The 16,570-nt window shown below is 35.6% G+C and overlaps 1 protein-coding gene across 1 annotated transcript in view; it reads right to left on the reverse strand.

The window, feature by feature from the left end:
• The window catches only part of AGBL4 (AGBL carboxypeptidase 4), a 900,915-nt gene that overhangs the window by 685,398 nt on the left and 198,947 nt on the right, over positions 1 to 16,570 (reverse strand). Inside the window, exon 4 of the mRNA XM_035537467.2 lies at positions 8,452 to 8,546. Coding sequence (XP_035393360.2) covers positions 8,452 to 8,546 — 95 coding nt within the window. The remainder of the gene's footprint in view (positions 1 to 8,451; positions 8,547 to 16,570) is intronic.

Genomic DNA, 16,570 nt, shown 5'->3' on the forward strand with positions numbered 1-16,570 from the left:
TATCTGGGACATCACCTTTGTTTTAGTGCTCCCATTTGACAAAAATATATGAACAGGAAGATTTTTCCTAGCAGCATTCTATCACCATAAGAATTGGTTCTGAGAACACAACAGCAAGGGTACCTGAGATGCAGGGGAACACACACACGGGGAACACTTGCTAGGTTAATATAGTGAAGCAGGAAGACAAAGTTTCACTTTCAAGCTAGAATTCAATAATCCTGCTTGAAGCAGTTCAAAAAAAACGTTTTAACTGCTGCTTCAGTGTCTAGAGATGCGGGAAAGATCGTTATCATTAAATTTTAATTCTTTCTAGCCAATGGCACACAAAAAAAGTTAATTCATAAATTAACCTAGGTAACCACAGCATAAAAAATAAAGTTTTTCATTTTGGTTCTATATACCAATTTCAAAACACATGAGACAAAATTCAGGACATAGCACCTAATATTTTAACATTTTTCTTGCATTATCAACTGACTTACTCATTTACTTCTTTTTCTACCATTCTCAATTTCCACAGTACACCAGAAACATCTGTCTTATTTTCCATCACATTGAGAGAAATTGAATCCATTATTTTGGCTTTTATCATGGCACAACAAATATCAGGTGAGATATCTCACTCATCAGAAATTCCCATTTAGCAGTTCCCATTACCCCTTCCTCTGCATTAATTATTGTTTTTTCATAGAAAGTGAATGAAAAACAAGGTAAGGATTCAAACATTTAAAAATACTAGGTTGGACGTTTCAGCCCTAATTTTTCCTAACATTTTATTTCTGATATATTATCCTACATATAAGAATATCCTATGCTTTTTTGTTATATGTAAATTTAGCAGTACTATGTATTTCTTAAAATATGTTGAAAGATCTTTGAAGTTGCAAGGCTAAGTGAAGGAAAGCCAAAATTTAACCTGACTGCTGTGTCCTGGTGCAGTCTAAATTATTGTCATGATTGTTAAATTCAACTTGTCTAGCACTCTTCAGACCGCTAAAACATTCTTAAAGAGATGTTACATTTTCTGATTACAGTTTTTGGCTCTTATTTGTATAGCCTTGTGTTAACAGTCTGATTTTCAAGTACATTTCTTGGTGATACTCAGCTTTGTATGTGTAGGGCTCTTACTACTAAGTCCTTATGGCTGATAAATGCCATTCTTAACTGAGGTGATTTTCATTCTGCGCTGCTCCATTAGTTCAAAGTACAAAATTGCAATGAAAAGCTGCAGTGTCCTCTTGGTAGTTTGACTCTGCTTTGAGTTCACTGCTGCCCATATTTGTCTAACTTACAAACTTATTTGGGGGGAAAGCACCTCAATTTTATGCCCTTTTTTTTTTTTTGAAAACATTCCAAAGTTAGGGTCTCAGTTTTGTGAACACTTTTCATGCAGTCAGTTCTACTAAATGCCCATCACCTGAGAAAAAACAATGACCAGTTTCAGAATGAGATCCAGTGCACAGCTTTTGGTCATATTTTGCAGCCATTAAACTCAATTCCATGGACTGTAATGGAAAAAAACTACAGTTCAGTTGTTTTAAACTGCCACAAATCCTCCCAGCTGCAAGATTCATTGTGATTTGCACTTGGGGTGGGGGAAACTATTTTCAGGCAACAGCATCTTTTTGAGATTTTTAATTTCCCTTCAATATACCAGTAATTAAGTATTTATAGATGACAAAAATGCACCTAGCAGGAATAGACCTATTTGTTTCCTATGTGCTTCAAACCTTTCATAAATAAAGTAGTACCAAGGGTAACCTTTCATGAATACAACCTTAGGGATCACAGAGTGCCCTCAATCAATGCAGGGAACTCATGTTGACAGAGTATATGGGAAACAGATTGAGGTATTAAAGCACACAGCCTCTGGTGTTTTAGATGTAAATACTATAAACATCAAATATTTAGACTCTTATGCAACCTGTATGTCATTTTTTAAACAGTTACTGCATGGAATAAATCTTTAAGGATGGAATTTTCAGAAGTGCTCAGTATTGGCCTAACTTTGCTCTTACTGAAATCAATCATAAAATTTTCACAACTTTGGAAGAAGGCTTTGTCTATTTATATGTTTCCATGGCACTAAGCACAATGAGTCTTGATCCTGACTGGGGCCTTTGGACTCTGCTGTAATCTAAATAAATTGATTTATAGGAGGTCAGTCAGATAAATGATGAGGAAACACATAAAATATCGAGGGTTTTTAAATGATGGGTTAGCAGTAATTTGGAACTTCTTCCTTATTTTCTTTGAATCTTAATATTCATTTGCTTCTTTTATATTGATCTAATTTCCTTGTTATTAATTTTCCCCAATATAATTCTATGCATCTTAAATTTCCAGTAAAATATCCAGTCGATAAAATGTAACTTACTTTCTTGCCGTAGACTACTCCAATTTAGTTTACACAATAAACACATTAGTGTGGGGATCCAGTTCATACCTTGTGTCAGCAGAATATAACCTCTCATCTATTTCCACAAAAGCTGTTGCTGATAAGAGAGATATGTAACTTGCTTTATATACCCAGGAATAAGTACTTTTGCTGGATTGGAAGAGAAAAGGAAGCATTTGCCTTTTGTGTTTATAGATTGGTTGGGTCTCTTTTGTTAGTTTACAATATACACACAAACATTAATTTACCCACGGATTGACTTCAGAGGCAGTTATTTTACTTTCATATACATGCCAACCTCAAAACTACCTGAAAACACCTTGTTGTCTTTCAAAGAGTTGCAGTAAGACCAAGACAAAATGCCTCCAACTTATCAAAGCGGGATTTTAAGTGGTCAGTACTGCAATCTCTTTTTCCCTATTTTCTCCAAGTAAAATGTTACAGACTATTGAAATTGAGCCTGTGGTTCCACAAACAATTCTCTAGGCATCTTTCTAGCAGCTGGTATCCTCATTCCCTTGACACTGCTCCAATCACTTATTTCCACCTACCTCTGCTCCTCCAGTTGCACCCATACAGCTCAATCTATGATGAACTAGACCAAGACTAAACCTTCTTTCTCTTCTTTGAAATAAGACTTTTAAACAGAACCAGCTCCCAACATAACAACCCTTCACAGAACTACACCAGGACAGTGGAGGAAGTTTCTTAGTGACCAGGTCAGCACCAGGCAAAACCAGGCAAAAACACAAGCCTATGCATTTTCGGGGAAATATTTCTGAAACTCCAAAAGCATTCCTACCAGATCCCTCAGAGAGAAGAAAAAAATAAAAAGCACACATTACATTATAAAACTGGCAAAGGCACAAACTTCCAGAGAGCAGCCAAGGTTGTAAAATAGGCAAAGGAAGAAACCGGGTAGTGGCAACAGCATGTTCTTCTTTACCTAAATTCAGGTTGATGTTATCACTAACCTTGGCACACTATACATCTTATAGTAAGCACTACTAGTCTTTCAGATTAGCAAGCCATATATATATATATAGTGCTTTATTCTCAAACTGTTTCACCACAAATGACAGCTCATTTCACAAACAGCTTATCTTATGGCTAAAGATATATAAATACATACTAAAAATGCTGCTGGAAGTCTCTGAATGTATAATGCAGCCTGGTAGACATGGTAGTGATTGTAGCACTGCATTGTAGACAAATGTTAAAGAAACTTGGCAAGAATCAACACGATTTAGCTACTCAAAATTCAGATTTTCTCAGTCTTGTCCCCTTCTGATGAATGGAACATATGGGAGTATTGTTCATAAAACTTGCTTTGCTTTTCTCTGTGTCTACCAAAATTCCTCATCATGACAATATTTACCAAGATACATATAGATTCAAATTTGAATTAATTACCTAAAAGTTTTTCTGTACTCCCAGGTTTACTGGAAAAGAAAAACACTACAGAAGCAATGTGTTGTGAGTATTTAACAGTAGATGTTATAGCAACAGAGGTAGCAGAGTACTTGCTGGCAAAGGCAGCTATCCAGTTAAAAACCATCAATGCTGAATGAGATGAAAGACAGAAAAGAAAGCGACTGCTTTGCCAAGAAGCAGTTTGAAATATGACATTATAAACAATACACATGTAAATCTACACATAAATTCTCTCTTGTATACTGAAGGCTCTGTAATATTTTAGCTAACATTTTTGCTTACATACAAACATTTCCTGAAGTACAACCTCACAAGTGCAGAACAGCCTTTAACCTTGTGTTCATCCATTCAAGAACCATGTTATTTATTATCCTTTATCCCTTAATTATGGGGACCTCACCTACTGCTCTCTGCTCATTTGAAATGCAGAATAAAATACAATGGATGTCTGAAGACTTAACAGGTGTCAACCAGATATTTGCCAGCTACTGCTACTATTCTACTGGGAGGAGTTGCTGTTCTATAAATACTAATTAGAGTTTTGCACATGATCTTGTTGAAATACCTAAGGTGATGAGTGGCCAGTTGTTACTTTTAAAAGATTAGCACAATTTGAAAAACTAATGTCCCCAATGAGGCAATGCTCACACTGAATAATCAAGAGTTATAGCTGTTCTCTGCCCAAAGGGAATATTTGCTCACTTCATCATTTGGAAAATCTGCTGCCTCTTGAACAAGTCACTCTTCTATTTCACTTTGAGAAAGTTGTAAAACTTCGCAGAATCAATATAATGGTACAGTATATGTACTTAAATGGTCTTCCACTGCCATGCCCACATGGCAGGCTTTACTAATAGCTTCCAGGGATGGAGTTTTTAGTGTGAAATGATTAAGAAACTGCAACCAAAGTAAGTCATGCTTGAAAGAAGCATAAAAAAAGGATTACACTAGAAACTGTATTAGCATAATAAAAATTTCATGTCATCTAATTCATCTCCCCTCAAATTCTTCATCTCCACAAAACGAACCAAAAAGACCCAAACAAAACAGGTCTCTGTCACATTCAGTTTATATATTTGTAGTAGTCATTAGCAAGAAAAAAAGATCTGTGTAATACTTCCAAATGGCCAGATACTAAGAAAAAGTGCTAAGTGACTACATGCAGCCCATTCCACTGGCTTGAAATAAAACTGAGTTTTGTCTTGAAAAAAACTGATGTAACATGGTATGACAATACTGCATTTCTATGTATGAGCTACGATCCAGTGCAGTAAGATCTGACTGATGTAACTGACACAACCCCATACTATTTAATGTCAACATAGTATGTCCAAAAAAAAAAAAAAACCACAGGAAAATGGGAAGAGGGATTCAGAAATCAACTTCTTATTTTTTGCCTCTATCCCTCTGGGAATGAATATTCAGTAAAACCATCACTGTGTATGTGGAATATAGATATCTTTTCAATCAAATTTTCTGGTTTTCTTTTTAAAAAATAATCTATTTCTTTACCATGAAATCTGTTTTTTCCTTATCCTTCAGCATACTGCTTCCTCTTTTTAAGTAACTCATTACCAGAAATGTTTGCCCTTACTTCAAAAGAGAAGAATATGTCAACACCAGAACATCTGTGTCCACATAGAGTGCTTTGATGACAGTGATATACTCCATTTACATCAGTAACACTGAGTTGAACCTTGATGCTGACTGCATTTAAAGATCTTACCCTACAGGGCAAGAGAACACAGGTCAAAAATGTTGATCTGTGTTTGACACACACTCTATTTCAAGAGCACTTGGCAGTGATTTGTTCCAGAGTCAAGAATCAAACTCACAAAACGTTGCAAAGCTTGGAGCCATGCTTACATGAACACATTCAAAACAAAGATTAAAATTCACGGTCCCTGGAGGCCAATCTACTTCTGATACACAGGGCTTTTCAAGCTGTATGGCCAAATTCTATCCTGAATACAGTGGGGACTTTTATTTAAATCAGAGGTGCATAACACTGCTCAAACATGAAAAGAAAAATAGACACATCCTAAAACTTAAACCTGATTGTATTTAAAAAGTGTGGAATAACTGTGTGTGACACAGCACTGCTTCGGTCAGCATGGCTAGGGGAAGGTGGGAGAATTTCAGTATGGATCACATGCCTCCACAGGCAGGCACAATAATGATGAGTTCCTCAAATATTTAGTACAGGAGAGTTCAGAGATGAAGGACAGAACATTTGTAGAGCCTGGCTTCTCGTAGTTTTGTTTCTTTAAACTTGATTTTAAAATTCATTGTGTTTCCTCATCTTCCCATAATTAATATATAATTTTCTAATTTAATTACATTATACCCATAGAACTACTATGTGGATTTAAAACTTAATATAAGGTGAAGAGTTTCAAGTGTTAGCCTTCTTCCACATTTCTGAATCCTGAGTATCCTCACGTAAAACTCAGGACTTTTACAGCAGTGAACAATTCAGTATTGCTTACTAGACTAATTTATACAAAGTGCCAAATAGGACCAAATCTATGCAAGCCAGGTGTTGCCTTACTCACATTCAAGGACCACAACTACCTGTATGCTGTATTAAAAACTGCAAGTACTTGGAAGTCCCATTTCATTTCAGCAAACAGAGAAGCAAAAAATTTTATTTACAGATTTCCCTGGAACACCATGGAAACAGATACAGAAGTAACTGCAAAAGGCATTATCCAAGTGGAAGACAGCTTTAATAGAAAATGCATATCCAAAAATAATGCATGTGTTTTCCCACTTGGAAAATATACATATAACTCCTATTAACATCAAGACAAAATTAAACTGAGGACACACCAACATGACTGAGGCCCCTGATAATAGCATGAATTAATGCACACCTTCAAAGTTCAGAACAACGCTTTCATACATGGACTAATAGAAAAATAAAAATATGTATTTTAATATAACGATTTTTTAAAGAAATAAATTAGATCTAGGATTTCTGAAACAGAACTAAAACTAAAGTATGGTTGTAGCCACATAAAAGGAAGCTTCTCGGCACCTGCTGACTACACTGTGCCTGGCTCCAGGCAATGCTATTCATTCTTCACTTTCACAGAAGCAAAATACACCCCCTAAAAATATAAAGTACAAAAATAAATAGGCTTCCTGGGAAGTGGAAGGGAAATTGGTTTTAATAGTGAACAAGCCTATATGTTCTAGGGGAAAAAAAAAAAAAAAGCCCATTTTGCATTGTTTTGTAAGATTTACACTTTAATTTGAAACCAAAATAAGGCATAAAATTTGTATGAAAGCAATATCTGATTTATAGATAAACTTAACACACAATATACTTAGCTGCAAATAACAGACCTCAGTGAGAGAAGGAAGAGGTCTGAAAGATGATTAAAGTACTTCTGATAAATATTGCCCTGAAATGCCCCCAAAAGATTTTGCCCCCAAAAGATTTTTCTGAAGTTAAACAATAAACACAATTAACATGACTTTTGCTACAAAAACGCTAAACACACTGGATTTTTTTAAATTAATTTTCAATGTTATCACATTCTCCTATTGAGCTAGAATTGACTCCATCTACTAACTGTATTCTGAGATAGTTTTTCTCTCCAAATGACCTTACCATCTGGTTGAAAAGACAGGCAGCCATATCTTTTGTCCAGACAAATAGGAAGCGATACAATAAAAGTGATTTTATGACCACCAAAATTAAGACTATGTGGATGGAAATTTTGTGATAGTTCAAGTATTTTAAAAAGATAAGTTTATAAGACTCAGATTATTTGGAGATTGATTAAATGTATTATTAATTAACCAATAAAGAGTAGCAGCTGCAAAGGCTTACCAGAATACATTACTGTACACTTACGGCCTAACCTCACTATCCATATTCAAATAAACCTAGCTAAAGGCAAATTATATAATTCTTGGGAGTCCTGCATGCATTAGGACTCATTAGATTTACATATTATTACTCACAGCAGACATTTCATCACATTTTGAGAAAATGTACCATCTATATGTTTCATATGTGCATGAATTTCTGTGCTGTATATACTGTGTAACTTATGACCAAGTTGTTTGGCCTTCAGGTATCTTAGAATATAAAACAGACCACAGACTGCTCATTCACATGAGGTCAACTCAGATGGCAAAGCTCACATTCTTCCTTTTAACTCTGACCTCCCCAAAACAGGGGGACCAAATCCCAATAGCCAATAGTCCATCTCCCGGAGTGCTTGCAGGCATTACCTTGGAGAATGCAAGCTGAAACAAGCCAAAACTGGGCCAGGGACTGTGCTAACGGATGGTGAGGATGTCGCTAAACAGCAATTTGGCTCAAGCCCCAACTGTTCAGTTCGCTCCAATGTCATGCTTCAGTTATGCTACTTGTCAAAAGGTGCTACAACACACCATCACAGCAAAGCTGAAAGGAACCTCCAGAGTTCACCCAGTCCATACACTCCACAGAGACCTGTCCTTTGATGCCACTGGTGCATCAAAGTACATTCCTATTCTTACCAAAAGCTGCACCTGAGCCAGAAGGTCTTTGCTACAAAACAGTCCCAAGTAAAACATGCTTTTCTCCTAATAAGCAAGCCTTTGAAAGAATAACTTACCATTTCGGTCTGCTTGTGGATTTCACCATTGGAGCCATTCCATCTCTGTAAAGGCTTTTTGTTTTGCTGAAGTTGACAACATTGAAAATTACCCTCTAAAAAAAAAAAAAAGTTCACGTATAAGTTATGAAATACTTATGTATACTTATGCATACTGTATATGTCAGCTGCATAAAAAACATACAGAAAATATATGGAATAGACATGTATCTTATGCTTCAATGTACTTTTAGTCTCAGTAGATCTCATAACAGATACCATGTCTGTTCCCAGTATTTTGATAGTCCATGTTGTTTTACAGCAGTAATGTATATGGAACATATATTTTGAATTTAGTATGCTGGCTTTCCAATAGGAATCCTAGCCAAACAAAGAGATAGGTTACTCAGATTTGAAAACAGAAATTAAGTCCAGTTTGCTGCAGTTAATGTAAGAGAGGTTGGTGGAAATCTGAGGGACGGGAAAATGGTGCTCATGAAAAGCTTCCAACTGCTTCATCTCTTAAAGCTTCTTAGTTACCTCTTTCTACCTGCTTAGACCTCACAAAGCAGCAGGAAAAATAACATCTGATTTTCTTTCACCAAAGAAAATATTTCTCTTCATGCCCCCTGACAAAAGGAAAAATTTTCTTCTGCAGAAACTGTACAGTATACTTATACACCAGAAATTGCACATAGCCATCATATGTTTGAATATCATAGATAAGAAAAAGGCACAATTCTGATCTTAGCAAACACTGGTAACTTTAGTTAGCGGAGTCTGTAGCTGGTATTTAACAGTTCAAAGGAAGAGAAAAATCTAGATCCTTACTGGTAATGGACTTACACCAAAAGTAGATTCATGCTGAGAGAAGAAACAGACAAAACCTTATTCCTTACCATCTGTCTGCTGTAAATCATTTTATGCAGAATTAATTTTGCTGTTTCTGTTAAGAAAGTCTAGGTGGGACCCAGTTCATTTCATCTATTAACTTTAGAGATATTAAATCCATTATACCTTGTTTCTCATATAGTTCTGATATCCAACATTAATGTAAACAGAAAAACTAAAACATGAACACTGAATTCATTTTCATAGATCATAGAATCGTTGAGGTTTGTTTGATACAATGTTCTAGGATATACTAATACATTCCATTTGTATCTCTCTCACTAAATCTGTTTTCCACTGGTATCAGTGAAGACTGCTAAAAATTATATTTGTCCCTGCATTTTCACACATTTTTTTTAAAATTAACTATTATAACATTTACACTGTTAAATAATGGTTCATGAGAAGACTGAGAATTAAACGGCCACTTCTTGGAATCAAGAAATTTTGACCGAAGTAACAAAATTGAACTAAGCTTTCATACGTAAAGTTTCACAAAAACAAATCTGGGACTTTCCAGCCAATGTGTTCAGACAACAGCATATTAAAACTTAAGTGAAAGCAACCAGTAGAAGAACATTAACAGGTGCCAGGTACAGTTACATTTGTATGTGGGGCAGATAAGAATCCAGGCAAACTATATAGTTTTAATTAAGCATCTCTGTACTTGAGAAAAATTAAGAAGAGATGAAGGTTTTGTAAATGGAAGAACAAGCTGCTACATATGCAAACTCTGCAAATTAGTCAAACAAAATCTAATAATCTGTAGGTTTCACTGGAATTGACTCAAAATTAGGAAGATGAGAAAAACACCCTCTTAAAGCTGTTGATTCAATTTTGAATCAACTTTAATGAGCAAGCTACATACCTGTGCACATGAGTTTTCATGTATTTAGCAGTATTTTGAGTTTTTCTAAGGGTTATGAGATTGGTTTATTTTTATAACTCTTGATGTATGCATGCACTTGACTTACAGAACTCTATATTTGTTATTGTATGTATTTAAGATGTTGCTTATTTGATGAAATATACATCTTGAGAGGTCTCTGGTTATTTTCCATTTTATGTTTACAATGTATGGCTTTAAGTTGGATACTTATATTTAGATCTATATATACATGCATGAATTCATAATACACATGGAACCATTTTTCTGTATTAGAACACTGAATTTTTCCTGTTACTTAACTCTGTTCATATTTGTGAAAACAAATTAAGTTGCAACACATTGGTTTGTTAATCTTGATGTTTGCACAGGGTGAATGAAACAAAAAAGATCTCCAAACCAATTGCCTTAAACTTTGGATGGAATCATGCCACTGTTAGAAAGAGAAAGTTGCTAATTTTGTTACATACTGACTCAGAGCAGACAGCTGGTAGAGAATGTTCTTATTCCAATCAAGCTTATTTTGTATAATGAGCTCAGCAAATGTACACAACTGGGTAAGCAACATATATAAAAACAAAAATATGCAGCTCATTTAACAAAGCACTACAGATTATAACATTTCAACCACTCATGTTCACCGCAGAGTAAGCAGTTAGCAATGCATGCGTTTCTCTCGGCATGGTATATAGTTAGATTGGCAGAACCAAAAATTTAACAGCACAGAACAGAACTTTATCAACACACACCACTAAAGTAATAAAGCACACAAACTGAAGTGCTCAAATAAGCAGCTGAACTCAGTCAAGTATTCCTGGTGATAAAGTAGTCCATGCAGCTCAGCCAGTGAAGTGTGCAAAAATGTAATGACTACAGTATACACACCTCAGCCAGAAAAAAATATGCTGCTTGCTCAATAAGGTATGCAAACATCTTTGACCCGAATGCTATAATAAAAGTTTGTGATACAGTAAGCAAACATTTGCTGAACAAATCTACGTTTTAGTCTAATTTTTGTCTATAGAGACATTCTTAACATGCCAGTTATAAACTGTTAAGAGCAACAATGCCAGATATACACTATGTACATTGAAACACTCTTTCCCAAGAAAATATTCACCCTGTACTTTTTCATGAATTATAGAGACTTAATATGTGATGTTTAATGAACAATATAATTTAGGTGCTAAACATAAAAAAAATAAAAAATAAAAAGATTTTTTTTTTTTTAAAGAAGTGTGAAGTTAAGAAAATAACACTAGATGAAATGTGCTTATAAATTCCCCAGAAATTGCTCTGGTCTCCAGAGTACCAATCCAGAGAAAAATTATAAAGAAACTTACAATAAAAATACTTCCTTGTATTCACTTTACAGCATAAAAATACCACTAAAAGAAGCAATATACTAACTTACGCTGTACCAAAAACAATAATTATGTGATTTCACTTCAGTTATGCTGTATTTTCAATCTACAGCATCATTCTGACAAATGGTTGCAACTCCTGGGTAGGTGGAACAAGCACAATGCAGAAAAGCCTCCCAGAATACTGCCAAGTACAACCAAACCATTTGGTGGCATGCAGCAGGTTGTACTGAAGGTATAGCAGCATGAACATATCTGCTGCAGTCTCAGGCTGTGTGCATGGATTGTCAGGTCTGATACAGCTGTTGAAGAACATGAGACTGCACAGATACATTATGCCTACTGAAAGAAGGAAGATGTCCTCTTTCCGTAACACCTGCACTAAGTATTTTGGAGGTATCTTTCAGCTAAAGTCACTAAGACAGAAAAAAGAAGACTTGGTCATGCCTTTGCCTTAACATTTACTGATGAAATGTTCTTTTCCCAATAGACCTTTGAAAAGTTATTTCAGGAATTAAAAACAATCAGGTGTTAAGGGATGCTCTGTGCTTTTTATTTTAGCATGAGGGAGATAAAGACAAACCTTGAACACAAACAGAAAAGATGGCTAAAGAATATCACACATTCTCATTACCAGAAGTTTGCAAAATTTCCTGACTACAGTTGGAAGAAGCTGCTGATTTTTTTTTGGGGGGGGGGGGGGGGGGGGGGGGGGGGGGGGGCAGGGGGAGTAGCACACCTCAGTATGGTTCTGGATCAGAGCTGAAAGCGTTAGGCATGGATGGTCATATTGGACATTGTATTCCAACAGGTCCATGTAAACGTTAAAGTAAAGGCGAAACTTAAAAGTTCATTGTAAATCACTCATTCTGGCAGGTTTTCCATCTGAACCTACCAACTGAAGCAGATCTCCAACAGACCAGTCATCCCTTCACCAAAGGCTAAGTGCCTTCCCCCAGGAGAAGGTCACCCTTGGTACTTTTAAAAAAACTGCCAAGTTGATTTTTGTATGATTTTCCCTAGTCAACTGATCAGGAATAACGGCGTTGCTGTGGTTGACATTATAAGAAGAAAACAAACAAACCAAAGAACACCACAAAATTCAGCCTGAGGGAGACACCTGGCACAGAAAATTTCACATCAAATTGTTACAAATATGAGAAATTATAACTAATTGGAAACAGAGTTCATAATAGGAAGCATTAAGCATTCTTCGTATTTAAGTAACACACTTTAAGGACTATATATATTTGATGTTAATAACATAACGTCAATGCACAGGACAATGCTGCATGCTACAAGTGTAACGTAACTTTCCCTATAGGCTGACAAAGCACATAAGGACTGAGAATTCAAAGTCAGACAGGAACAATTTCATCATTTAACCAACCAAAGTGAGCTGGACATGAAGTAATAATGCTGAGACCTTTCAGCAGAAACCAAGTATGACCTCTTGCACTCTGAACGAGCATTAAAGATCCAGAGATCCCAGATACCATGGGGCTTTACTTCACTTTCACCAATTGATTTCCTCTCCTGTCATTTTTATATTATTTTTTTTTAAACATACTATGGTGTTTGGGGAATTCCTGAAATCTGCAATGTTTTGTGAGCTAGGATATCCTTTACTTTTTCTCTGTCTTATTTTTTTAATCTCCTTCCTCTTTCTTTTATAACTGCAAGTTTTCCTCCCTTGTAAGGGCATATCTACTTCAGAATTATATTCTATTAAAATAATAATAACAAAACCACAAGTCAAACAGATGAACTTCTCAAGCTAGCCCCGTGAGTTGTGAGATTTTGACTCACTATTTCTGAATGCAAGAAACTAACAACATCAGATTACTGTCTTCTCACAAAAAAAAAAGGGCAGCACTTCTGTATTTGCATCAGGAGGTCTTGGGGATCTTTCATGACAAAGCACCTTATATAAAGTTATATAATAATAAATTATACTAGAGGGACTCCAAAATAGAGAAGGAAAAAACAAAACAAAACAAAACAAAAATTACCTACACTTACTATAGATGCTGAAGAACACAAATGATACAACTATCAAGCCTCATGCAAAATCCACAATGAAGATTTACAAAGGTTACTTTCATAGCCTTTTTAAATTTAAATCATTCATTACCGCTAACATTTTAAAATAACCCATACTTTCTTCTTCCTTTTGCAGAAATATATATCATTTCAAAATAGAAAAGCTTTTAACATTGATAGCATTCAGCTTTTTTTTCTTTTCAGTTAAGGAGTCTTCAAAACCTGCTGGTTCTCAGAAGGAGAAAATAAATACTCACCTACTGAGGGAGGATGTTAGGGACCATCTAGAGCTCCACCAGACTCACTAATCAGTTGCACCTGTGTCTTGTTAACTGGAAATTGTCAAGTCCTTGTAAAATAACACAGTCTTACGAAAGTGATGCAGAAAATGGCTTACAGATTGTGAATTATAGGATTTTTTCCTTTGGTAGAGGTCTTCATTTAGTTACTTAGAGAAACGCTATGTTACAAAGAGCAACATGAAAATAAGACTCAAAGGATTTTACTGCAGTAAAACCTTTGATATACTGTTCTGACAAATATAAAATTTGCTTATCATTGTATTTGTCTGTGTATTTCAGATATTCCTTATAACACGTAAGCCCACACACACAAATGTAACACCTGTATATGGAAGTAATTCACGTGCATAATGTCACTGTTCATATTAGTCTTACCTCATCTAGGTCTGGGGAAGAGGATATTGTGCAGATGGTCATCTTCTATCAGAAAGCTTTCAAACGGATCTCAGGAGAAATTACTCTTCCCTGTTTAGTGTTATTCCATGTGTTTATTTAGTGTTATATACCCCTAATCTGGCTTCTCTGCATGGTATGTCAAACCTAAATATTGGGCAAGAGGGCAAGAGTCACTCAAAGTGATGAAGTGAGTCACCATTCAACATATCTTAGGAAAATGGCAAATTTTTTATTCAGCACCCTTCCCCAGCAACAGAAGTCATCTTTCTAGTAATGTTTTTACTTTCATCTGAACATCGATAATCTGAAGCTTTCAGCTGAAAACTCAAAAATGTCTATTTAGAAAGCCAGCAGTGGTGTGATTAGACCAACTTGGGTTGTTTGCTCCCTTGGGCCAAAATATCTGAAAAAATTGCAATTCTGTCACAAGACATACATTGCATCGTGTTGATTCATCAAAAAGAAAATAGTAAGGGCCTTGATAGGGCATATAACCAGGCTACAGAGGTACTGAAAACAGATTTGAAGTTGAAAGCTTCTTTCCAAACTTCTTCCACTCTTTTTTTTTTTAACAAAAGGCCAAAATATGTGAAAAAAAAATAAAAATAAAAATAAGGTATCTTTATTTAATCAGCTCTGAGAGAAAAAAAATACTTTTCATTTTCTTCTCTTTTCATATATGCACAATCTTTAGACAAAGAACCACTTCTAGTTACATTTCTAGCAAATTGTAGTGCTGCAGGAATATGTAATCAACATTTTATCTGATATTTGACTGGACACCTGAGCCCTGTTGGTCCTGTCATTGACTTTCTCAGTATATACGGGTATTTTCAGGAATCAGTTGAAATAGAAAATCAGGAAACAGTGGGCGGTCTTTCACTGAGACTTTCTAAACCTGCTATCTTATTTCCTAATGTATTCCATGCCGTGCAGCAACCATTGCCAGATGACATTTGAAGTATAGTCATGTATTAAACTCTTTCTACATAATTACAGAAGCTATCTGTGTTTAGGTTCCATACTCTTTTCAGTCAATATTATGGCTGCAGGTGGATAGTAACAGCTGGCTGTTCTGGAACGTTTGCAAAATTTGCTGATATCTTACATCCCTCAAGAGGAAGCACCTGAAAAGACTTACGTTTTCCTTTTCCTAGTAGAATTTTTTTATCCAGTGAGAAGAAATTCTGCGAAGTTTGGTAGGATTTTAAAATAATAATTAAATACTTTTAGTGATACAAAAAAAAAAAAAAAAGGACAATGCTATCAATAAAATATTTTCACAAAAATATTTTCACAATTTTCACAAGAGGCTTCAAAACAACAAGACCAGTCTGGAAAAAGGGAACAGGAGCAGAAATAGCCACTGCATCATGGTTATAGGGAACCACTGTTTTTAAAATAAATAAATAAATAAATAAATGCCTATGAGCACAGGTATAAGGTGTGCTACTGTAGACCGGAGAATGAAGTGGAAAGCACTTACTCATGGGAGTGTTCTGATCACCTGTTCTTTTCAATATTTCTAGGCCATTCATGAAGCGCAACAGTCAGCCTATGATCCAGAATTAAAGCCTCTCTTATGGACAAGAGATACACTTATCAACAAATTAGCCATTTGTGATGGATAACCAAACAGCCATAACTACCCAAAGCATGCAGGTGGAGTGCTGACAACTGACACTCCCACGGAAATACTTTAAGACGGTAGGTGAGAGTGGCACTAACAATGACAGAGAGGTAGCAATATTTGTATGGATCATGATTTTGCTCAACCCCTGAAAACACAGAAGGTAATAATCGCAATTTAAATAGCATGCAAACACAAAGGCAGAAATCTGTCTGATACCCAGGCTGAAAGATGAGAATGAAAATTCTTTTCACGTGTGAGTCCTTACAAGAAGCAAAAGGAAGATAAAGAAAGCCCTGTTAAGAGAGAGATTTGGATGAAGCTTTTCCAGCAATTGTTTACTTTGGATTTTTGCAGCTGGCATTTTTCACAGTTAAAAGCTATTGTTTGTCTGGAGCTTGTGGGAAAAACCCGTGGTGGAAAAGAAGGACATAACGAAACATAGAAAGCTGAAAGACAGAATATATGGGAGAGCTCAAAACCAGCAACATATATTTGCCTCAGTGTTCTCTGAAGGGTTGCAAAAACAAAGACATTTTGATGTCTACAACTACTTGTTACTACTGACAGTGGTCTTGGTTAGGTTACTGGGATCCTAGCCTTGCAAATGTATAAAACCTCTCTATTT

This window comes from Cygnus atratus, chromosome 8, assembly GCF_013377495.2.
Source record: "Cygnus atratus isolate AKBS03 ecotype Queensland, Australia chromosome 8, CAtr_DNAZoo_HiC_assembly, whole genome shotgun sequence".
Classification (NCBI taxonomy): Eukaryota; Metazoa; Chordata; class Aves; order Anseriformes; family Anatidae; genus Cygnus; species Cygnus atratus.